Source organism: Festucalex cinctus, chromosome 13 (genome assembly GCF_051991245.1).
Source record: "Festucalex cinctus isolate MCC-2025b chromosome 13, RoL_Fcin_1.0, whole genome shotgun sequence".
Lineage (NCBI taxonomy): Eukaryota > Metazoa > Chordata > Actinopteri > Syngnathiformes > Syngnathidae > Festucalex > Festucalex cinctus.
This window is the reverse complement of record NC_135423.1, coordinates 3,320,699-3,345,128: the sequence shown is the minus strand read 5'-3', so window position 1 is coordinate 3,345,128 and position 24,430 is coordinate 3,320,699. Positions and strand designations below refer to the sequence as shown.

The window sequence follows — 24,430 nt, the reverse complement described above, 5'->3', positions numbered from 1 at the left end:
CCTCAGAGAAGATATTAAAACAGCTGTTGAGTCATTTTGGGAGTGAATGGAGTTGTCAGAAAGCTGGTTTGTAATCTATTAATATAGTTTGACTGACCTATCTGACTGTTTTGTTGACATTCTCTTTGGCGCAGCACCATCTAATGGATGCATAACGTAACCCCGGCCTCTACTGTAGCGCCTTGCATATGGAGAAAGTTTTAAAATATGTCATTCATTGAAGGTGTGCCTTATAATGTCGTGCGCCTTATAGTGCGGAAAATACGGTACTTGTAATACATGTCTGCAGTGTGAAAGGGGTTCTATAACAAGCCTTTGTTAGTTCTGTAATAGAGAAATTCTGCTAATTTAGCTCTTTTCAACATCAGGAAATCGATTTTCTTTATGCCATTTGTATTTGTCGTTTTTGTTTCTGTCCTTAAAACGAGCTTGGGCTTCAAAATCCACACAATGAGCAAATTAGCAGCGAGAATCAAGTCATTTGTCTCCATTACACATTTGAGACTATTTTTTTTTTTTTGTCAGTCTGCTATAGTGTGTTGTGTCACACAAAAAAAAAAAGACATTCTGCGTTGTATGTCAAAACAAATCAAATGAGGAACGTCAAGCAATGCTTAATCAGCTTGCATATGGTATTCAATGTAACGTCAGTTCTTTAGTACCGTTTATGCAAACGAATCACGAGAAAGTCGGACTTTGAAGCGAGAAGAAAGTACAGGAAAAGATCAAACTATCAACGTTTTCGTCTGCATCGTCACGTCATGACAGGCGCACTGATAATCTTGTCTGAATTTAAAATCAACCGTCTTCAATAAACTGAACAGGGGACGTCCTTTTCTCAAGCATTGGCCCGTTAAGAGTGCCTTATTTTGAAAGTTTCTAAATGAATTGCGTGCTTATTTACTCGGAAGATCTTAAGAGAAGCAACAAACCAATAAAATGGTCCTATTGAGTTCCTGGGCCTTTTTTTCTGCTGACTGTCGAATTCCGACGTTTTTCTTTTTGCCTTGCTAAGCTCGTCTTGTCCATTCTTGTATTGATGATCTGTCACCCCCCCCACCACCACCACCCCCACCCCTTCACCCGCCCCCCACTTCTGTCCCCCGCACACCATTGTAGGACATTTCTTTTGTCGACCTTGTAAAATATCAGCATGCTTCATCCGCTGAGTTTACATTGAAATATCCTTTGTGTCTCCAAGCTGTTTTTTTTTTAATTTTATTTGATATTTTACTTTTTGGCTTCAGTCTTGTTGTTCAGCTTGGGGCGATCACAAGGCAGCAGGGGTGGTCCATGCCAGCGTCGGCAGGCAGATGTTGTCGCTCGAGGTCAGCGCGGCACGCGGAAGCCAAAGCTCAGCGGAATTTGCCGTTAACCATGAAACCGTGTGTCATCTTTGGTTCAACATGCCGCTTTCACTCGCAGCGGTGTCGTTGGAAGCTTTCGGAGCAATCCGTCCATCCATTTTTGATAAACCTTCTTGTGTTCGGGATTTTATTCCAGTTGACTCTCGGTGAATGGTGAACGACACCTCGGGCCGGTCGGCAATCGATTGTAGTCACTATTGCGGTTTTTCCCAGCCTCTATGATACCACAAATATCATGGAATAACCCAAAGAAAAATATGTTCTAAGCGCCTCCACGAGCCTAAGCATGGCATCCCGATTAAAATTGTGTTTGAGGAATCCATCTCATGGGGCGGCCATTTTGTCTTTTACTCCCACTTAGCTGTCGACTGGAAAAAAATATATATATATCACATTGCCTATAACGGTGTTGGAGGTAATGGCCGTCATGACGCCATGACGTTAGCAAGCTAGGCCCTAGGCACTTTGATGTCATTTTTGTCGCAAAATGGCCGCCTCGAGAAGGGTGAAAATGGGTGGATTTTGATGCTGAATTCATTTCCACAAAAGCGATATTAATCAGAATGCCGCGTTCAGACTAATTTGTGGTTCTTCTGTTTTGATTTCAACGTATAAAACCAAAACAAAGTGCAATAAATCTGGTATTGTGTCTTGTAATCCTGATTAATGTATTCCTTTTGTTGTTAAAAAAATAAAAATAAAAAATACATGGGACCTTGAAAATTAGTAATCGCATATTAAACTAGATGTTAGTATACCGTACGCTTATTCAGCCCGTTGTTCTCTCTTTTATTTTTATTTTAAATTCCCTTTCAAGATGACATGTATGTTTTTGGTGTTGGATTTTACCAAATAAATTTCCCCCAAAAATGCGACTTGTACTCCAGAGCGACTTATATATGTTTTTTCCTTCTTAATTATGCATTTTTTGGGCCGGTTCGATTTCTAATCCGAAAAATACGGTATTTTGTGGGAGTTGTTTCTCGGCAAAAGTGAGGGGAATAAAAATCTTAATAACATTACATAATGTTGAGGAAAAATATTATTTTCATAATCGTTCAACTGTACTGCTGCTACGTGTAATGACTAGCAGGAGCGTTCCTAACATATCAGTGGACTTGATCATCAAATTGAGCAAATACTGGATGGATGCATTTTTTGGGATTATCAATCAGCAAAAGTGCACTTGTTGTGTCTCCCCTTCCAGCCATGCACCTTTTCGGACTAAACTGGCACCTGAAGCCCACGCAGAGACAGATGTACCACGTGACGGACGACAATACAAGCGGCCTACCTTTCCCGACGGACCTGAGCTTGAGGCCGCTGGGCAACACGGGCTCCGAGGTACCTGACGGCAGGGGCAAAGACGACGGTAAGTGGCGCTTTTTAAGCGCGTTATCGCGACGGCTCAGGCGGCGAGTTTTGTCGGGGAGACAAAAAAAGTTTGCCCGATGACATTTGCGGCGAGTGCGGTTGTTTTCCGCATCGCGCCTACTCAGGCCCTCGGTGGCATGCGCGCGAGATCTGCATTGTAATCCTATGAAAGTGCTTGTCAGTGGGAAAAGCCTTATTTGTTCCTGGAGGGAGAAAATGGCACAGCTTAAGGGAGCCAGTGTCCCGGCGCTACGACTGTACGGGTGGGGGGGGGGGGGTGCGGATTAGACACTCGCTCGCCCTTCATAACGGACGTGATCCTTTCATTCCCCCCCCCGCCGCCCGGCCCGCCGTGCCTGGCAGCCAAAGAAAGCATGTGCTCGCCCCACGGTACCGACGGCTCGGCTCCAGGAAAGTTTGCTCGCTTCCATTCCGGGGGCAAATGGGCCAAAATGTAGCCGCGCCATTTGCCACTGGCAGGCCACAAAAAAAGGTAGCGAATGGGGTCATTACCATATAGATGAATCCCGCACTTGTCTTTTTTCATTTAACACATGGCAGAAAAGTGTGTTTAGCCTGCGAGGCGGCCGCAGAAAAGGTCCGAGCTCATCCGCCGGGGAAAGGAAATCAATATTTTTTTTGGAATAAGTCTCATTCTGGGCTGCTGTCACTGCTAACAATGACGAGCTGTCTCTGTCTTTGTTTCGCAAGCGCTGCATTTACATGGCGGTCAGCCAAATCGGCTAATTGGCTTGGTAATGAGTGACATGTAAGCCACCCCGTAATGGCACAAAGAGCGACTTGAACACCCTGCCAGTGATTTTTACACTCGGACCTGACAGGAACGAGGGACTTGCTGCTGCCCTTAATTCATTGACCTTCACCCGTTTTCAAAGTAGACTTCCCACTATTGACAACCGTGTTTTGAAGCGTTTTGATTGGTCATTCAAGAGCTGCAGAGTTTTGTTTCGTAACGTCGTACGTACGTCAAGCGAGGCAAGGCAGGGCAGCTTTATTTATATTGTATAGCACATTTTCATACACAAGGTAACTCAATGGGCTTCACAAAGTTACAAAACATTTCAAGGCAAACAAGTTTAACACATTTTTAAAAAACAGAATTTAAGGCACATATATAAAAAAAAAGAGATGGGGAAAAAAGTAGTTTACTAAAGTTGCTAAAAGAACGGCAAATACTAAAAATAATTTTTCAATGCTGTTTAAAAAAAAATAAAAGAGGGTGGATTAAACATTTCTAGCTACGCAAAGACACAAATTTGCAGCTAATAATTCAGTTTCAGAAATAAAAATAGTTTCATCCACTTGTTGCTTAGGTCAAAGGTCAAGGTCCAATTTGTGAAACCATCACATTAATTTAATGGTTCTTAAGTGTGGTCAGTTGACGACCGATTGTTCTTGTTGTGGTTCAGAATGTCAAGTTGGGATTCAGCTGCTGCTCAGTGGAGAGGCGTATCTATTATAGTGGCACACAGGGGTCACTATTTGCCTCGTGACTGTTAGCAGTTTTCAATAACTAACTGCGTATTATATCAACAATTTATAATTGCTTCATTGATTTTTTTTTGCCATGTTTAACTCATTCACTGCCATTGACGGAAAAAGACGTCAAATGATGCATTTTTTTTTGCTGGTCTGGCAATGAATGTGTTAATAAATAATTTTTGGAAAAAAAGCAGCTTTGTATTTTTCTGTAATTTAGCTGTATTTTAGAATTATTAGCTGCAAATTTGTCTTTTTTTTTTTTTTTTTTTTTTTTTTTTCAGCATTGAAAAATTATTTTTAGTATTTGCCGCGGGCCGGCAAAAAATTGGACGACCCTGTGCTTCAGCAACAATATTTAGTGTTGCCGGATTGCTATTTACAGTTTAGCTAGCGTATGACACATCTTTCCGGCCGCCATCTGCAACCTGAAGCCATGCCCGCCGCCGTGTCCCGGAGGCTCGTTGCGGTGAGCGCGTTCGTTGGAGCTCGTCGACAGATGTTGTCATTTCCACCGAGTCCAGTACCAGGTGCAATCCAGCAGCATATGGAGCTTTCCGCCTTTTCGCCTGCGCCGAGCTTTCCAGATCCTTCTCAAATATAATTACATCTCTCACTTTATTACTATAGGTTCAATTACAACCGTACAACTCGTGTTTATGCTTTCTCTCTCGTACCATTTGTGCCACCATATGTTCGACCTTTTTAATTCACTTTCCCCCAGACATGCCATTACTTTGGTGGCAAGTTTCTGTGAAAACGTGTCGCGGATTAAATTACAAAGCAACAAGGGGCGAAAAACACGAGGAAAACAGCTTTGATTGATATTCTTAAAGAGGAGGCGTCAAGCTGTGAACTAATTAAAGAAACCGACACGCTACAAGCTTATTTTTCACTTTTTTTTGCGTGCCAGCCTTCATCCAGATGCAACCTAAATGTTACACTATCAATGTATTTATGCTGGCTGCTTTTGAGTTATGACAAGAACGGTCACACGGGGTCGTTTATTACGTTTTTTGCCCTCCACGCGGCGAATTAATGTCGTGATCTCTTTGACCGATTTCCCGCATGTGTGTATGTTTGCGTGCGCTTTTCAGGCAAATTGGACAGCTTGTTTCCCGACGACAGCTACATCGACATGGGCGAGATCGACGTGGGCCGCAAGGTCGCCCAGCGGATCCCGCCCGGAGTCTTCTGGCGGTCCCAGATCTTCGTGGACCACCCCATGTACATGAAGTTCAACGTGTCGCTCAGCAAGGACGCCCTGGTGGGGATCTACGGAAGGAGGGGCCTGCCCCCGTCTCACACGCAGGTCCGAGTTGATTTTCCAATGAGCTCAATTTTTTGCATGGAGTCGATTTTAGGGGCGAGACAACACGGGAGGCGACGTCGCTCGCCCTCCATTCATTTCCTATGGAAGCAAAGCGACGAGGCGAAAATCGCCGATAATGCAGGCTAATTTGTGAAATCTCACACATTTGCAGGAATTTGGTAGGATTTAGTACAAAAATATGTTGTAATGAAAAAGTGACATGAGGTTTTTGAATGAGCTTGTTTCTGCAATGGGTCATGAGGATTTAGTATACCGTACATACATATTAGTGCCGTCAAACGATTACAATTTTTAATCTGATTAATCACACTTTATAATTTCGATTAATTACGATTAACTCATTTGCTCCCAATAACGTGTAAATACGTTTTTGTTTTAAGTGTCCCAAAGACATATTTGTTTTTTTTTTGTTTTTTATACTAGAGCATACAGAAGGCTTTGATTGTCCCAAAGATGTATTTATACGTTTTTTTTGTTTTTGTTTTTTATGCTAGAGCATACAGAAGGCTTTGATTGTCCCAAAGACGTATTTATACGTTGTTTGTTTGTTTGTTTTTTTATGCTAGAGCATACAGAAGGCTTTGCTTGTCCCAAAGACGTATTTTTATACGTTTTTTTTTTGTTTGTTTGTTTGTTTGTTTTTATATCCTAGAGCATACAGAAGGCTTTGATTGTCCCAAAGACGTATTTATACGTTTTTTTTGTTTGTTTGGTTTTTTTTTATATGCTAGAGCATACAGAAGGCTTTGATGCAGCAAAGAAAGGTTGCAGAAATTGTAGTCATTGCATAAACGGCCAGCAGGTGGCAGCAGAGCAAAGGAGATCAACCAGGGCCATGTAGAAAAAAAGCTAAATTACTTACAATTTCAAATAGAAATAGTGCAATTAATATGCGTTAATACATGATTAATGCGACATTTTTCTGCGATTAATTAATCTATTAACGCTTTAACTTTGACAGCCCTAATACATAGACAAGTATATGAACTATATAATATGTATATTTGCCATAATGCAACCCATGGCGCACTCTTGGGATTTTTTGGCTTGAAATGTAGGACTTGAGATTCATTTATGACTTGCACATAACTTGACACCTGCGGTAGAAACAGAATTCTGTCGTAAAGCGACCCCTTGTACTTTGTGCTGGTAAAAAGAATAGCATGCTCGCCTATTGTATTTACAATAATGTCGACGCAGTGTGAACAATTTTCCACATTTCTGCTCTGCGGCAGAATATAAATTGCTATATTGTTAGATCCAGCGCGGAATCAATTCATAACCCTTTCTACCGTATTATGAATCACCTTCTTTTGTTACGTCGTTGAGGATTTACAATACATTCTTGTGCAGTTGGGTATCGCCAATGAATCACGTAAAGGAGCCGGAGCCTCACGGGTGCAGCGAAGAGGAAGGATTTTTCTTTTGCTCTAATTTCCCCGAGATATATCTCGTTATGAATCATATCTGGCTGCTAGCTCGCACTTTAGATTTCATTCTCTTAGCGCAACTGCCGTTTTGCTTTTTCCCCAAGCCCAATTTCGGTGGAAATTACCATCTGGTGTCATTTAGTTTTTTTTTTTCTGCCTCGTGTTGTCTCGAAAGTGGTCGTTTCTTACCTGTAGCTGATCAGAGTGGAGATGAAAGTGAAATGTGGCCTTATTGTTATTCATGGAGTCTCTGCTGATATGATGAAGCGACTGCTCGTAGATGTTATTTGGCAAACTCACTTAATTTCTTTCTGCGGATTTCCATTAAAGGAAACTGTATCAGCTGGTTTCATCAAAAAAAAAAATGTGACAGCGTCAAAGCCAAGTTGATGACACTGGCTTGTTATCGGGACAGTTGCATAACCCTGCCGAGTGGACCAGCCTGGACATCTTTCTCGTCGTCAGCACTGCGAGCATCCGCCTGCTCGTTTTTGCAATTTTATTAATTTTCAAACGGTTACACACCAACAGCACAAACTTGTGAACCATCACCAAACAATAGCAATCAAAAAAGAAAACTTTCTCTGCCATATCGCTGGGCCCTACGTCTAAGTATCCTTGAGCAAGATGCTGAACCCCGCGGTTGCTCCTGATGCTGCGTCATCAGTAGGTGAATAAATAGTCGAATGTAAAGCGCTTTGAGGGCCTTGTAAAGTGGAAAAGCACTATATAAATAAGTATCATTTAACTCATTTGCTCTAACGTGTAAATACGTTTTTTATGTTTTAAGCGTCCCAAAGACGTATTTATACGTTTTTTTTTTTTTTTTTTTGTTTTTTTTTTTGTTTTTTTTTTAATGCTAGAGCATATAGAAGGCTTTTATAGCTCCATGCTTTTATAGCAATAGAACACAATATGCTGTGGGCCTTGCAAAATCATTCAAAATCCAGTCAAACAGCCGGGAGCGAACGGGATTGCTTCTGTGAAAATGGCGGCGAGTGAATGAATTAAATAAGCTAAGGTGACAGCTATCTAAATAGCTAATAGATAGCAAGACAGCTAGACAGACAAATGGGCAGATTAAAGGTAAAAGCTAGAGTTATCTTATTTAGAGCTCACTTTCAAGCTAGTAAGTTGGAAATAAATCAAGGCTACTTGATATCTACCTAAATTACCTAATAGACAGACAAGCAGATATAAAAAAAAAAAAAAAGTGTGTCGGACATACATTCATTGTCTTATGTAGTCTATAGCTCGTTAGGAAGATAGATATAGCTTAGATTTTTTTTTACGTTTATTATAAGCAGAAACTAAAATCCCAATAAGCTCAAGTTCTCTTTTCCAAGGCTGATGTGTCACGTTGCAACAATACAGCGTAAGCAGAAAAGAACACAGTGTACATAAAAACAAACTTTCGAGTACACATAAAAAAAATAATAAAAAAAACACAGTACAATTACAAACAGAAAGCTCCCGTTGATAGACTATAGCGTCCACCCAGAACGGGGAGCAGTAAATGCGGACCAAATCTACAAAATGCAAGCACAACAAAACGACAGCAGTGTAGCACATCACAACACCATGAGGAAGATTTACCAAGTCAGTGTGCAAACAAAAAGTGCTTACGCGTCAGGGCAGGAGCAACTGGTTTCAAGATATTCAGCAACTTTGACTTGAAAACTACATAAAGAGACCGACGAGGCCATTTTGAAGGTACTCGGAAAGTCATTCAATGGATCAAGGAGCCAAAGTAAAATAGAACTGAGACTTATGCTAATTAACTAGCGAATAGCTATTCTGACAATGGATAAAAGCTATTGTTTTGACATACAGAACAGTCACTGTCTTATTTATAGTCAATTGTAAATAAGCTAACACCAGCTGATCACTTGCTAGCTAGTCGCTACGTATATAGACCCTTTCATGGCATTTACTGGAGGCAAAAACAACCGCTGGGGACAACAAAGTGCAGCTAGAAGTAAACAACGCTGGTTGTCTGTAGAAAATCTTTTGTTTTTGGTTGCCAGAACCGTGGGCAAACAAAAACTTGAAATTCTATCGCATCCCAGCCTCTGCCAGTCAGAGTAATCGCAGACGGCTGTGGTTAAACGCGATTAGGCGAAAGGACTGGACTCTGAGGCTATTATCAACAATGCTCGTGTTTGCAGCGCGCACTTCATATCAGGTAAGATTTAACTGTCAGCTTCAGCCTGGACGATGATTTGGGCTAGAATTAGTTGCGATTGAAATTACTTAAATTAGTCATTATTTGTGGGATTATTTTTACATGTAAGTCCGTGTTTACATGCTACATGCGCGAATGCTAACCGCTAGCTAACCAAACGTTAGCTGTATGTTTCAGTTTTGTCGAGGCGAAAGCCCCCACAATGGTTCCTATAACTTCTTGTCATATCTTGTATATCCTTATCGTATGTCTTCTGTCCCTGTCGTTGACTTGGCAGCACTTGCGACCGCACGGCACAAAAGTCCTCGCTCAAGTTGTTATATTCTAAATTTTGAACATGTCCATTCAAGACGTAGTTAGTTGCAGACGTGTAATGATTTATAGGCCTTCAGTTTATCTTTAGTATAAACGCTCAGTTTCTCTATAAGGTAGATTTAAATGTCCGCCCATTGCACGGTGGCTAGCCCCGTTAAATCATCTATCCAGTGCGTAGTAATTATCGTCCCATCAATCAGAGTTACCTTTTTAAAGTAACATTCACGGTCGTGGGGAGTCAGTTTACTCACATATTAACTCAAGTGGCCGTTTTCCGCGTCCATTCCGACGTGAACTTTCTGTTAAAATATGCTGACCGGTGTTAGAACCACACGCCACTGAGGTGCTTTTGCCTCCAGCTAAGCCCCGCCCTTTAAATTGCGTCACATTGTTTACAAACTTTGAAAGGGTCTATAGCAAGAGTCACAACAATGCAGCATACCCATTTACTCCTTATTTCTACCTTAACTCATTAGCTCCCAAAAACGTATAAATACGTCATATTTTAAATGTTTTAAGTGTCCCATAGACGTATTTATACGTTTTTTGTTGGGGTTGTTTTTTTTTTATGCCAGAGCATAGAGAAGGCTTTGATGCAGTCTCTCTACTGCAGAAAATGGTTGAGTGGCAGCAGAGTATAAGAGATCAACCAGGCCATGTTAAAACTCACACAGTTTTCCCACAGTTTTGAATTGTGAAAAAGGATGAAACTTAGCTATGTTCTATTGCTAATTGCTGCACAGCGGAAACGGATAGGAATATACTTTTTTTTTTTTTTTTTTTTTCCCCTGATAATAGAAGAGACTCTAATCTCTCTTTTGGTATGTTCCATATTTTTATAGCAATGGAACATAATATTTCACGGGCCTTGAAAAATCAGTCAAAATCCAGGAAAACACTTCAGTGAAAATGGTTGGAAGTGAATGAGTTAATGGCGTTCAGGCTGACTTCCATGAAAAGTTACACGCGCAGTGCGAAACGACGGCAGCCCATCCAGCCATGTTGTGGCCATGCTAATGCTCCTCCCGCTGCCGCCGTGGAAGGATAACTTATTCATGCGGACCAAATGATGCTGGGCCACAACGCGGCCCGAGAGTGCTCGCGTCTCACGTGTCACTCTTAATGGCCCTGTCTGCGGCCGGGCCATCAATCCCGCCTTTTTGCTCACTTTCTCCCGTCTCGTCCGCAGTTTGACTTTGTGGAGCTGCTGGACGGCCGGCGACTCCTGGTCCGCGGCCCCCCAGGCCTGGACGGGCCCGCCGCGCTACAGCGGAGCCTCGCCCCCGTCGCAACGCACGACACGGGCTTCATCCAGTACATGGAGTCCGGCATCTGGCACCTGGCTGTCTACAACGACGGGAAGGACATAGAAACCGTCTCTTTTCTCACCACTGCCATAGGTGAGCGCCACCGGAAATACTTTTATTTTTTTTATTTTTTTTTAAGGCGCTTCTCAAAATGTGTCTGTTCGGTGTTCTGGATTGTGATGTCTCAATTCCGCTAGTTTACAGAACATACTCATTTGCACGAGACACAACCGCACCCTCAAAATAGGCTGATTTGGGCTTTAAAGGAACAACAACAACAACAAACCAACTAGTCTTTGAAATGGTTAATATCAACTCTTCCCTGAAAAAATTGCCAATTTATGTTGAGCGATTATGATTTTATAGCACTTGTTTGGTTTGGTTTGGTTTATTAAAAGGACAGTGTGCAGTAACGTTAAAAAGATGGCTGCACCAGATTTAGCAAAATGCTAGTTTCCATCTGTAGTCCCCATAAAATAAAATTACATAACAGCCAAAAATTACATACAAACAACATGCAAAGTACCAAAATTACATTCGACCAACATATGAAGTATCAGATACGTAGTACGGCATTATTAAATTACAGATCTTATAAAAAGAGGCAGAATTATACAAAATAGCAATTTACAAATCTAGAACAAGCATAAAATACATAAATCATAGAGGTGGTGGTCATAGTATGTTCGCTATTGAAGCAACAACAGTTATACTTGTGGCTGTGTCCATCATCCACTTCTTATGAATATTTTTTGCATTAAGTACTGTGTCAGGCATTTTGGACAGTCACGTGATCATCGTGACGTATCGCGTGCGTAAAATACACATTGAATGAATGACAACAAAGGCACTCACGAGGAATTATCGCGTCCCCCGGCGGACATGAAAGGTGGAATTTCGCCTTACAACAAAGAAGAACGTCTTCAAAAGCAGGACAGCCACGGAGGACTCGGCAAATGTTTGTTTCCAACCGAAAGCCGGATAAAACTGGCAGATCCCTGCCGCCGGCGAGTCGAAGTGGACGCTAAACACTTTCACTCTGCTAGGCTAAGTTACATGTCATGTGCTAAGCACGCTTTAGCCCACATTAGGAGCGGCCACCACACACCGCCCCGCCCCCAGACGGAATGGCATGAAACCGGACGTGTTGAGGATTTTACTCTGAACCGAATTGGCGCAGTATTTGGGATTGAGGAGGGTATTTTTCTTGCCAATTGCGTCAGGAAACTCCCATTGAAATGAGCAAAGGCGGCTTTCGTTTTACGCACGGGATACGTCAGGATAATGGCGTTCCCCACGGTACGTTCGAATTTTGAGTTAAAAGAAAATTCAGGGAATAAGATGCCAGAGATATTCACACTTTTATTCTTTGTACACAATAAAACCTAATCCAATACTGGAAAATGATTTATAAGTGTTGTATCGCTTTAAGTGAGTCGCGTGTTTCGGCAGATTTTCAAAGAAACGACGTGTTTATCAAGTTAGATCTGGCAAAAAAACTACAAAATCAGGACATGAGCGCTATCCTGCCATGCCGCCCCCGAGGACGCCATTTAGGGATCATTACATTCTCATTAGCGTGAGTGTTTCATGAGCCAATCAGGGGCTTCCGCCAATTGAGTGTAGAGTGTCACTTTTTTTTTTCCCCCCTATCCCAATTTGCTCCAATTTTGACTTCTCTGGCACCTCGTTTGGTTCTTTTTAGTAGCATTTACTTGCTAGCATTATCAAGCAAGGTGTATAATGTGAGGAGGGGGCTTATATGAGGTGTCTGATTTCACCAGCGTGGCAGCTGGGAGTTCTCCTCACATGCTCTTTAATTAAAAGCTCCTGGGTCGGCGCGACAGGGGCCGATGTCAGGAACAGGATCGATGGAGATCTGTCCACATTCAACCTCCCCTCCGTCCCCACCCGCTGTGCCAACAGCAGCTGCAATTCAATATTTATGCTGTGATATGACACACGGGGAAAGTCAGGCCGGCGTGTTTACTTTGGTTATTTCTTCTCGACAGGGGAGCGCATGAAGGTTCCCCGCCGTCGCCGAGCGGGGGGAACGCTTGAGCCGAAAAAAGGCCTGACAGCGCGACGAATTGGGATGCGGCCGGGGGGTGGGGGGGGTGGGGGGGCTGTTAGCGTGTTGGGCGGGATTACTCAGAGTTGCGCCCGCGCTGGTTGGCTCGCATCGGAGCGCTTCTGCCCACAGGAGGGCCTCTTTTGGAAAATGGGTCACCGGTTAAGTGCCCTTCAGCAGAAATTGAATCCCACCAACTGGCTGAGCCGCAGAGGCTCGGAGTTGACCTTCAAACGGGGCCGCTCAGGTAGAGGAATGTGGGAGATAAAAAAAAGTGGCATTTTCAGGTCCCGTATTGTCTGCATTTATGAGTTTTACAGGCGGAACGTATTCCGATTTTTTCCGGTGCAGTACACAAGCATACTGGCATGCAGTAGAGCCAGCCGACTTGTGCTTTAGCTGCACATCTACTTCATAAGCAAACAAAGTGCAGCTCGGCCTCTGGCAAGGCAGTACATCGTCTTCAACAAATACAGTCGTGATGTCGCGCTTGTTCTGCTAGCATAATAAGCTAGCAACCGGAGTTGCAAAACTGCTAAGGCCCTTTGAGGATAATTTTACCTGGATTCAGGTACTCTTTCTAATGACAAAAGGATGAAATGCTAACATGATAAGCTAACATATAGCAAGATAGCAACCTGTGTAGCAATGTCGCCCATAATACATGAATGAGCGTCTTGAGTGGCACCCGACTGGGGGGGGTTGTCAAAGATCAAAACATTTTGCCCTGGGCTCTGGTACTATTTTTTTTTTTTTTTTTTAATGGGAATTGATTAAATGTTGCCCTGCGATTGGCTGGCAACCTGGGATAGGCTCCAGCACCCCCACGACCTTTGTGAGGAGTAAGCGGTTAAGAAGATGGATGGATGATTAAATGCTAGCATGCTAGCAGTTGGTATGCTCACACATAATAACCCCAAAAAGGAAAACAAAAAGGCAAATTAATTTTCCGTCACTATTTTATCGTTAAGCTAGCATATAGCAAAATAGCAACCCGAGAGGAGAGAGTGCAAGAAGCCGGCCAGGTCATGCGTAAATGAGATTAAAAAATGTGTAATGAATATTGTGATAAAGTCCATTATTTTCTGTAATGCAATTAAATAAGCAGAAATGTTAAACATTCTGGATTCATTACACATCAACTGAAATATTGCAAGCCTTTTATTTAGTTTTTTTTAATATTGGTGATTATGGCTTACAGCTTAAGAGAACTGAAATATTCTCTCTCAAAATATTAGAATATTTCCTCACACCAAGTAAAATAAAATGCCTTAATCAGCAATATTAAAACAATAAAAGGCTTGCAATATTTCAGTTGATTTGTAATGAATCCAGAATTTATGGCATTTTTGGTTATTTTATTGCATTACAGAAAAGAATTGACTTTATCACAATATTCAAATTTTCTGAGACAGTCCTTTATATAATGTTTTAAAATAGTAAAGTTCGTAAAAATGATAGTCCCATTTTTAAATTATAATTCATTTGATTGTAATAAATGAAGACATTATTTAATCACGTATAACTATTGGTGGGGGGGGGGGTTCTTGTCCTTAACTCTTTTACTGCCACAAGAAAAACTTATATATGACAAAGGCTTTGATCATTTACATCATCCTTGAAAACGTTATATTTCCTCAGATTATGTCATGTTTCATCGTAATTTCATACACCGGCAGCCCATTGATAATCGAATGCTGCCATCTGCTGGCCATAGTTAGTATTTTTGATTCCACAACACATTGACCAGGTGCACTTTAGACATTGCACTGCCCATTGATTAAAAAAAAAAAAAAAAAGTATTTGACGTCATTTCACGTTTATGGCGGCTTACATCATGATTTTACTCATCGTTATTAAACGTTTTTGGCGGTCAAAGAGTTCATGTAGGTTGACCTGGTCGTGAAAATGTTTCCCGGTGACTGTTGTGAATCACGACTCTCTGGAGCGTGAAGCCATTTGTCCTGGCTGCCTGGTGCCTGACACGGATCCCAGTGCACGGTTGGGAGGAGGCGGGAAGGGGGGGTAATACTCTCCTCCTCACTGCCTCGCCATCGCTCAGATGTGCCCGGCGTCCTCTGGAGCACGCGTGGGGGGAAAGGAAAAGGTGCTGATTAAACTCGCACGCCGCGCCGCCGGACTGCGGGGACTCGCGCAATAGTTAGCTCCTCCCGGTACGCTGGGTAATGAATTTCAATGAAGGCCCCTGCTTGAATAGCTGATTTATGCGTCGGGCCGACGTCGTGCGCTCGGCTAAGAGATATTCATGGCCACTCGCCGAGGAGAACATAAGGCGCCAGGCGCTGATGTGTATTCAACGCGGAGGCGCCCGCGTTCTTGCTCAGTCAATTCAACGTGACGGTTTAAGAATTATGATGAAAGATATAAATAGCTAAATGGCTTCGTTATAGTGCCTGACAAAAGTGTTGGGACACACGTGGATTCCATCAACCTCAGGTCACATGATCCTGACCTGACCTGTTCATCCCAAAGGCTCTTCAGGTTCTGCACAAACGCATCCAGTCAGGAACATAGTTGATAACGATTCATTTAACACAATGACAAGAAATTAAGACATTTTCTTTTTGATGCAGATGATCATTCACCAGTGCCGCAGTATAGCACCACCTACTGTTGAGGAGGACTTACACTTCTCAACGTCAGCTTTTTTTTTTTTTTTTTTTTTTTCCTTTCCGGTGGTATCGGTGGCTGGTATTAGCGGCCTCCACGACTATCTGATAGCTAAAAATAAGTTAGGTATCAACCAGATATTGATACAAGAACAAAATTGTATTCAAAATATGTATTCTTCAATAATAGTCTTACTTCTAAAGAATAAAAAAGGCATCTTTTCAAATAAGGTTTTTCATATTTTTTTCCAAAACGGTTTTCAATATGTTTTAGTAATTTATTTTAGGATATTTATTTATTTATTTATTTATATACTGAATAATGTTTGGGTTATAAAAAAAAAAAATGCTATAATATATAAATATTATAATAGGGTGTCAATTATATAGACGAGGGGAGTGCATGATTCAATGTAATTCTCGATACATGTGATACGTTGCGATACGAAGAATGAAAGTGTATTTAATTGTAACGATTCGATTCAGTTTGTCAGATCAAAACCGATTTTCCGATTCAAATACATTTTTGTTTCACCTCTAGTATGCACATTTTTGCTATCCATGGCCGGACCTGGTCGACCAATAACAGGGCTCTCGTTGTAGTACCAGAATAAGGTTGTTTTTAATTTGTAAAAAAAAAAAAAAAAAAAATCTCAAAATTTTAGTATTACAAATTTATCTTTGAAAAAGATAACTTTATTGTTGCGTGGCAACCCTGTGTTTGCCTGAATGTGCTCCCACCCCAAACGTATGTCTGGCTGGTGAAGTAGTATCAGTGCATTTTTACGAGTCCTGTACAGATCCCTGAACTCAACACAACACCTGATTGGCTAATAAAAAGGGTGTGTCCCTTAACTTTTATCCAGGGTGTTTGTTTTTTTAGTTGCATGCTCAAACCAAGAAGCTCCCCTGCATAATTGTGCCTTTGGGAGACATTTGGTACTGCGTGCACGCCTCACAGCCGACACCTCATTTTCCTACTGTCATCCAGCACCATTACGCACGCACACACACACACGAAATAGCTCGCAGCCAAAGAAAGCCAAACCTCCCACTACACTGATGTTCTTCTCGGACTTCTCCGCAATGATAGAGCGCCGCGGGAAAGTCCTCCCATGCTCCCCTGATCTATAAGTCAGGCCGAGACGAGCCCGCGGCGGCCGTTCAGCCGGTCTCGCCATCATCTTTTTGTCTCTCCTCGCCTCGCCTCGCATCTTCGCCGATGATTGACTCTCCCGTGGAAAGGGAATCGCAATCCGGAGCTCGTATTTCGGAGCTCTTTGTGATGATGGCACAAGAGCTTCTTTTGTTGGCCGAAAAGTTTCGCCCGAGACGGGGAGGATCGTTAATCCCGACGAGTGGCGCCTCGTCGTTTAGTCGTCTTGGTTTACGTTGACAATTAAGTTGATTGTGCTTAGATGGGACGACGGAGGAAGTGCATCATCGCAGTGGTGGCTTGATTGATATCATAAAAAAAAAACATGTCAGGCATTTATCCAAATATGTTTGCATATTTTAAGACTATTAATAAAACATGGCACAAGCATTAAGATGTACTGCGATAAACGTAATTATTTATTGTCGACTATAAACATAGTCATCCTTGAATGGCCGTTAATCACCGAAATGAAACATAAATTTATGCCTGCATATTAATCACATTTGGTTCAAAATGTTCCGCAATGCTTGAATTTGCTGCATTAATAAATAATTATTTTGAATTAACTTATAAGTAGATATACAAATCATATTCAGTAATTTATAATGAAAAATATTGTAGATTTAAATAAAATAAAAACACAACAAATAACCTTTTGAGACCACTTTTAATGAGCATCAGTAGGGATGGGCGAGTACCGATACCAGGCTTTTTTTTCCAAGTACTCGAGTACTCGTGACGCAGACAAGTACAAGCGACCGATGGCAGATGGGGAAGACGTTAAGTGAGTCCTCCTTGCCTGTAAGTGGCGCTAGCTTGCAGCAGTTTTTCACCAAAACTTCACCGGTTTTGGAAATACTTCAAAATTGTGAATCTTAAACTAAAAGAGCATTTTTATGTTTTATTTTGAGTGTTAAGACTATTGAAGAGTGACTGTGCTGTTTTTTTGTAAAAATTAAAGGAAATATATTTGTTTAAAAATATCCTTTAGTGATTTTTTTATTTTTTATTTGTCAAAATGTACGACTGGTATCGGCAGTTGGTATCGGTGAGTACTGGGGGTCTGAGTATCGGTATCGGTCTGAAAAAAAGGGGTATCGAACATCCCTAATCATCAGTATACTGTAATAAGAGTGATGAATAGAGAAATGAATATATTGTTATGATCGATTAATGATTTTTTATGGACAATTTTAGGTATTTATTTTCATGTATTTATTTATTCATGTATTTATATGTATGTATTTGCTACTTTCAGTTTTAGTTATATTCAGTTCTGTTAGGTTCAGGTATTTTAAATAGGTACATTTTTGTGAAAATGTAAATAATTGAGTGCAATTGACATGAATAGAATTTATTCATTCTGTATTGTATTATCTCATAATGGAATCTATTTGTTTTTTTTTTGTAATCATCAAGGTTACTTCTAATCATATTCAGTTTCCTGTGGGGTAAAAAGATTAGCTGTCAAAGTTTAACACATTCATTGCCAGACCAGAAAAAAATGCATCATTTGACGTCTTTTTCCGTCAATGGCAGTGAATGAGTTAAACATGGTAAAAATCAATGAAGCAATTGTAAATTGTTGATATAATGTACAGCATGGGTGTCCAAACTTTTTCCTCTGAGGGCCACATACAGAAAAATAGAAAGCTGCAAGGGCCACTTTGATTTATTTTTTTTTTAGTTATTTATTAACACATTCATTGCCAGACCAGAAAAAAAAAATGCATCTTTTGACGTCTCAATGGCAGTGAATGAGTTAAATAATTAATACATAAATAAAATTAAACAATTAAAAGGCATAAAACGTATGTATTATTTCTCATTTATAAATGTAAGATATGGAAATGAATGACTAACATGCATTTTGTATTTTTTTTTTGTAGTCTCTAAAAACTGCAGTAGTAAAAGCACTGAGGTAAAGTTGACTCAATTTGGTGAAATGGTGGTGCGTATTCCGCTTAAGGTCACCAAACATCTCTCACCACGGCTAAATAAAACCACCATAGTTCTGGTTTCCAAAATGACTTCCGTTTGTTGGAAAGAATTCTCCTTTAAATGTGTTGCTTTTGCACTTTTTTTTTTTTTTTTTTTTTTTTGGGAGAGACTTAATTAACTCTGCAAGCCTGCCGTTTAAGTACGTGTTCACTCCGGGAAAGCAAATTGCGGCGGAAAACGGCCCAGTGAAACTGTTCATTCAGCCGGAAGTGGCGCTCGTCGGCGTCATTAAGCCGCGCAGATAATAATCAAGTCTGCGAGAACGAGAGGGGAGGAATGTTGCGCCGCCGTTAGCGTTTGAAAATACCTTCCTTGATTGTCGTTTCTCTCTCTCTTCGCCCCCGCTTAAGATTCCGTCGACGAGTGCCCCAGCAGTTGCTTCGGCAACGGCGACTGCGTGGCCGGAACGTGCCACTGCTTTCTGGGATTCAGTGGCCCCGACTGCGGCCGAGGTAAGTTACTAAGTTTTTCATTACTAGTTTAGCAGAAGTGTGAGAATTTCAAAGGTAGGGGGCCTGGAGTTACATGACTTGACTTGAATCCGACTTCATCTCGCCAGTTTTGGGATTTGGGACTTTGACTTGATATTCACCTGGACGTGGTTGGGGGTTCGGTTGGGTTAATTATTTTTGAAGCAAAATTGATTGGGTTGACGATTGGATTTGGGTGGGGAAAAAGAGCTGAAGCTGGTCACCAATTTGGAGGATGTTGTGTGAGTATGAAGTCAAATGTAACAGAACATTCTCAGAAAGTTTTACTAATAGCATTTTTTTTTCATTTCTTTTCTCTTTGGGGGCTCACACGGGATGAACCCGGGACCTTTCGCAACATATCGTGCACATATAAATTGATGACTTGACTTGACTTCTGATTCCGATTCACTGATTAGTAGGGATGTAACGATATTAAAACTGCCACAGTATCGTCATCGTCATGTTCACGATATTTAAATGCAACACATCTGTTAAAAAAGTCAGTTTGATCTCCATTTGTGCAGTTCTAACACCCTCTGGTGGCTAGTTTTTTTTTTTTTTGTGCAATTTAATTTACACTATGGATGTTTTGGCCCTTCTATGTTTAAAATCTACACTAATTGTCAGATGAAGGGGAACTTAATATGCCTGTTAAGCAAGTCAATTTGTGGAGGAACTCAATGTGCGCATGCATTAACAACACAATAATAATAATAACATTGCTGTTATGTACAAAAGCACAATACTGTGAGGTCATTTTTTTTACAAATTTGTGACCTTTTTTTATCGTCAACCTCCCCACAATATCGGGATAATTACCGTATCATGACGTTCGGATATCGTTACATTCCTATTGATTAGCATTCTTTCTAGGGATGTAACGATATCCAAACATCACGGTACGATATTATCACGATATGAAGGTCACGATACGATAATTATCACGATATTGTGGGGAGGTCGGCGATACAAAAAAGGTCATAATATTGTAGAAAAAAAAAAGAGCTCATACTAAAAAAAAATGCCACAATATTGCGCTTTTGTAGATTACAGCAATGCATATAAACGATCTACAATCTCTAATAACACGTAATATTGAGGCACTTAATCGCCAATGCAAGTACACATTGAATTCCTGCACATACTGACTCGGTTCACAAGCATATTACGTTCCGCTTCATCTGACTAATAGTGTGGATTTTAAACATAAAAGGGCCAAAACATGCCTTGTGAAAATTAAAAGGCACTAAAAAAAGGAATGAAAAGGGAAATGGAAATCAACCTGACTTTTTAAACTGATGTGCTGCCTTTAATATCGTGACATGACGATGACGATATATATTGTGGTAGTTTTAATATCGCGCAATATCACGATATTGCAGTTAATCTGTAATTAACGTATCGTTAATGCCTAATTATTTCCCCACCACCAGCGCTCTTAGTTAAAGTATTGTGTAGCAAATTAAATATGCTAATGATGCTACTCGCATAGGATTTGTATACTAATTACAAATAATGACGTTAATATTAACATCCCCAAAAAAATCTTTGTCATCCACTTCAAATGCAGGTAAGGATGGTAAAAACACAATCTGCATTTTCACTGGTGGAGGCAGCGCTTCGCCACCAAATCACACTCGTCAATTCCGTGTGGTGTGTATGTAGCGCGTACAGCAAATAAATCACCAAATAAGCACTTCACTTCATTTCACTTCACTTTGTTTAATTTCACACTTGATGGGCGGGCGGCCACTCCAGATGGTCTATTTGTATACAAGTCATTAAAAAGCCACTTCCCTATAATATGTCGCCTTAAAGACGGTCCAAAATGGCCGGTTCACTTGAGGCTCAAATCCCCGAGACGTGATTTGATGCCAACGTGTCCTAAATTGACCGCCCGCTGTCTCTTCCAGCCGCCTGCCCGGTGCTGTGCAGCGGCAACGGTCAATACCTGAAAGGTCGCTGCATGTGTCACAGCGGCTGGAAGGGCTCCGAATGCGACGTGCCCACCAACCAGTGCGTGGACGTCACGTGCAGCCACCACGGCACCTGCATCGTGGGCACCTGCATCTGCAACCCGGGCTACAAGGGGGAGAACTGCGAGGAAGGTAAGACGAGACGAGAGGAGGAAGAGCTGGCTTCAATTTGACTCGTTTCAAAAGTTGAGGAAGGGAACAAAATGTGGTCAAATTCGAATCCATGCTGACCCAATGCAGCCAAATGGAGACTATGGAGCACAGCAGTGTGGTTATCTTACATTTTGAAATTGTAGTCATTTAGAATGAGGGTCTCATGTGTTTACGTCCCGCCATCGAGACAATCAAAGAGGAGATTGAGGGCAAAAAGAAAACAGAGAACTTCAGTAAAATGGAAACTGTGGAGTAAAGCGGCTAACGTTAACGTGGGTGATTCTTTTTTGAGTTCTATCCGTGGAGTACAAGCGTCTCCTGTATTCACATATCGCCAAGGAGAAAAAAAATATATATATCCAAGAGGAGAATGAGGGCAGCAAGAAAACAGACCACGAGAACAAAATCGAGACTGGATTAAAGCACTCGAGTCAGCTAAGGTTGGCGTGGGTGTTTATTGAGTTTCTAGCCGTGGAGTACAATAGTCTTCTGTATTCACACAAGGCTAGGGAGAAGAAAAAAAAAATACAAATATCCAAGAGGAGAATGAGGGCAGCAAGGAGTAATGCAATCAAGTCAGCTAACGTCGGCGGCGATATTTTGAGTTTCTGGTCATAGATAACGAGGATCTCCTGTATTCACGTCTTACCAGACGAAGTAAAATAAATATCCAAGAGGAGAACGAGGGCAGCAAGAAAACAGACACCACCAACTAGGAGACTATGGTGCATTCGAGTTAGCGAACATTTGTTAAAAAAAAATAAAATGAAAAATGGTTTATTGTATTCACTTCTTTCCGTAGAGACAAATTTGATCAAATAGGAGACTGCGGGCAGAAAGAAAACGGTCGACGAGAGCAAAATGGAGACTATGGAGTAAAGCACTCAAGTCAGCGAACGTTGGCGGCGATATTTTGAGTTCCTGGTCATGGATTACGAGGATCTCCTGTATTCACGTCTCACCAGACGGAGTAAAATAAATATCCAAGAGGAGAACGAGGGCAGCAAGAAAACAGACATCACCAACTAGGAGACTATGGTGCACTCGAGTTGGCGAACATTTGTAAAAAAAAAAAAAAAAAAAAAAAGGTTTATTTTATTCACTTCTTGCCGTAGAGACGAATTTGATCAAATAGGAGACTGTGGGCAGGAAGAAAACAGATCACTACAAAGTGGACACTTTTTAGTAAAGCTATAACATGAGCTAACATTTGAGTGGACGCTTATTTTCAGCATTTCTCGCCATGTAGGAGAGGAGCCTGAGGGCAGCGGGAAATGCAGGTCTGCAGCCAAGTGGAGACTGTGGAGTAAAGCAATAGAATTCGTGGGTGGTTGTTTTTTCCGAATTTTTAGCCACGGAGGGTTTCTTGTCTTCAGTTCATCTGTTGACTTACAGTATGGAGGCACGTTTTGTCCAAGAGAAGCCTGAGGGCGGCAAAGAAATCGGACTAAGGCAGTAAAATGGATACTATGGCGCAAAAAAAAACTGCAGAAAAATGGATACTATGTAGTGTAATACTGACAAATAAACCCAACTTGGTGAAAATGCGGTCGTCCATGAACAGGACGAGCGCTGCGGTCATCCCCCATCGCAACTGTGAGTGACAGCCTATAAGTGATGGCTATAAGGCAGCGCATTAATAACAAAACGGTGCACGTATTGTGTTGCAAGTCGGACACGGCGTCTGATGCCGATCCGGCGGGAGCTCCACGGCCGACGCCGCTCCGGCAGATAAGAGTGAGGCGGCCATTGTGTTTGGCAGCTCTTGACGGCTCTCATTTCAAGATGAAAAATGGCACCGGGGGGGGTTTGATAAATGGGGGTGCGCGTCATCCATAGCCCCCGCCCCCATTCTATTTCGAGGTGACGTGTCAGCGGTTAGCGGCGGCGCGGAATGCGGGCCACGGCGGCCGGCCTTTAACATTTTTTTTTTTTTTTTTTACCTTTCTTCGCCACGACCTCCAGCAGCCCGTGATTAATTGCCGGGAGACTTTCTTGTCAGTTAGTCCTCTGGGCCTCGCACCCGGCGCACGAAGCATCTGGCGAGAAGCGAGAGGTGCCGTTTGTCGTACGACGGTGGCCTTTATGTCCCGGTGATGTCGTTCTAAATGGGGGCGCTGCTGACGTCGCACGCGCCCCCTCGTTGTCCGTTTTGCCATCTGTGTGCGCCATTCAGGTATCGTCTGACCGGAACAAAATATTGCTTTGATAATGTGATTGAACTGAAGATGGACACACTGCTAATGTGTCATCGTTGTAATTAAATAAGACGACCACATGTTTTAAAGGCTTTTAAGTTAATTGAAACACATATGGACAGAAAAAAAAATTCAATCATCCATCGTGCCGCCCAAAAATGCAATCATAAAAATATATTTAAGAATTATAATGGAATTAAAAATCATAAAAATGTATTTAATAAAATACAATAATATATAATATAATGGAATTAAAAATAAAATTATAAACATTTCTTTAAAAAAAAAAAAACATAACAATAATGGGATTAATAATAAAACCATAAAAATGTATTTAACAATAATGGAATTAAAAAGAAAACCAGAAAAATGTATTTTAAAAAATACATTATAATGGAATTCAAAATAAAAATCATGAAAATGTAAAAAAAAAAATAATAATTTAAAAAACATACGTAACAATGGAATTAAAAATAAAACCATAAAAATGTATTTAAAAAAAATACACGATAATGGAATTACAAATTAAACCATAAAAATGTATTTAAATAAATCCGTAACAATGGAATTAAAAATAAAACCATAAAAATGGATTTGAAAAATACATAACGATAATTAAAAATAAAAGAATAGAAATGTATTTTTTTTTTAATATAACAATAATGGGATTAAAAATAAAACCATAAAAATGTATTTTAAAAATGCATAACGTTAACGGAATTAAAAATAAAACTATAAAAATGTATTTAAAAAAAAAACATAATGATAATAGAATTTAAAAATAGAATTTTTTTTTGTTTTTTTTTTAAATATGTCTGCTGCTCGACATACATAAAATTTCAAAAATAATCATAAGCTCTTAACATTAGCCTCCATTTTGCAGCACTGGTCCACCTTCTTGGGTCATTTGCACATCAGAGACGCGCTAACATTGATCCGCCGCAGCTTTTCAGACCAA

At 41.0% G+C, this 24,430-nt stretch overlaps 1 protein-coding gene across 6 annotated transcripts in view; it reads left to right on the top strand.

The window, feature by feature from the left end:
• The window catches only part of tenm4 (teneurin transmembrane protein 4), a 321,917-nt gene that overhangs the window by 202,049 nt on the left and 95,438 nt on the right, over positions 1-24,430 (top strand). For all 6 annotated transcript variants that reach the window (XM_077540676.1, XM_077540675.1, XM_077540674.1 and 3 more), the window contains 5 exons: positions 2,575-2,739; positions 5,339-5,553; positions 10,694-10,904; positions 19,023-19,124; positions 21,059-21,253. In XM_077540676.1, the coding sequence (XP_077396802.1) occupies positions 2,575-2,739; positions 5,339-5,553; positions 10,694-10,904; positions 19,023-19,124; positions 21,059-21,253 (888 nt within the window). The remainder of the gene's footprint in view (positions 1-2,574; positions 2,740-5,338; positions 5,554-10,693; positions 10,905-19,022; positions 19,125-21,058; positions 21,254-24,430) is intronic.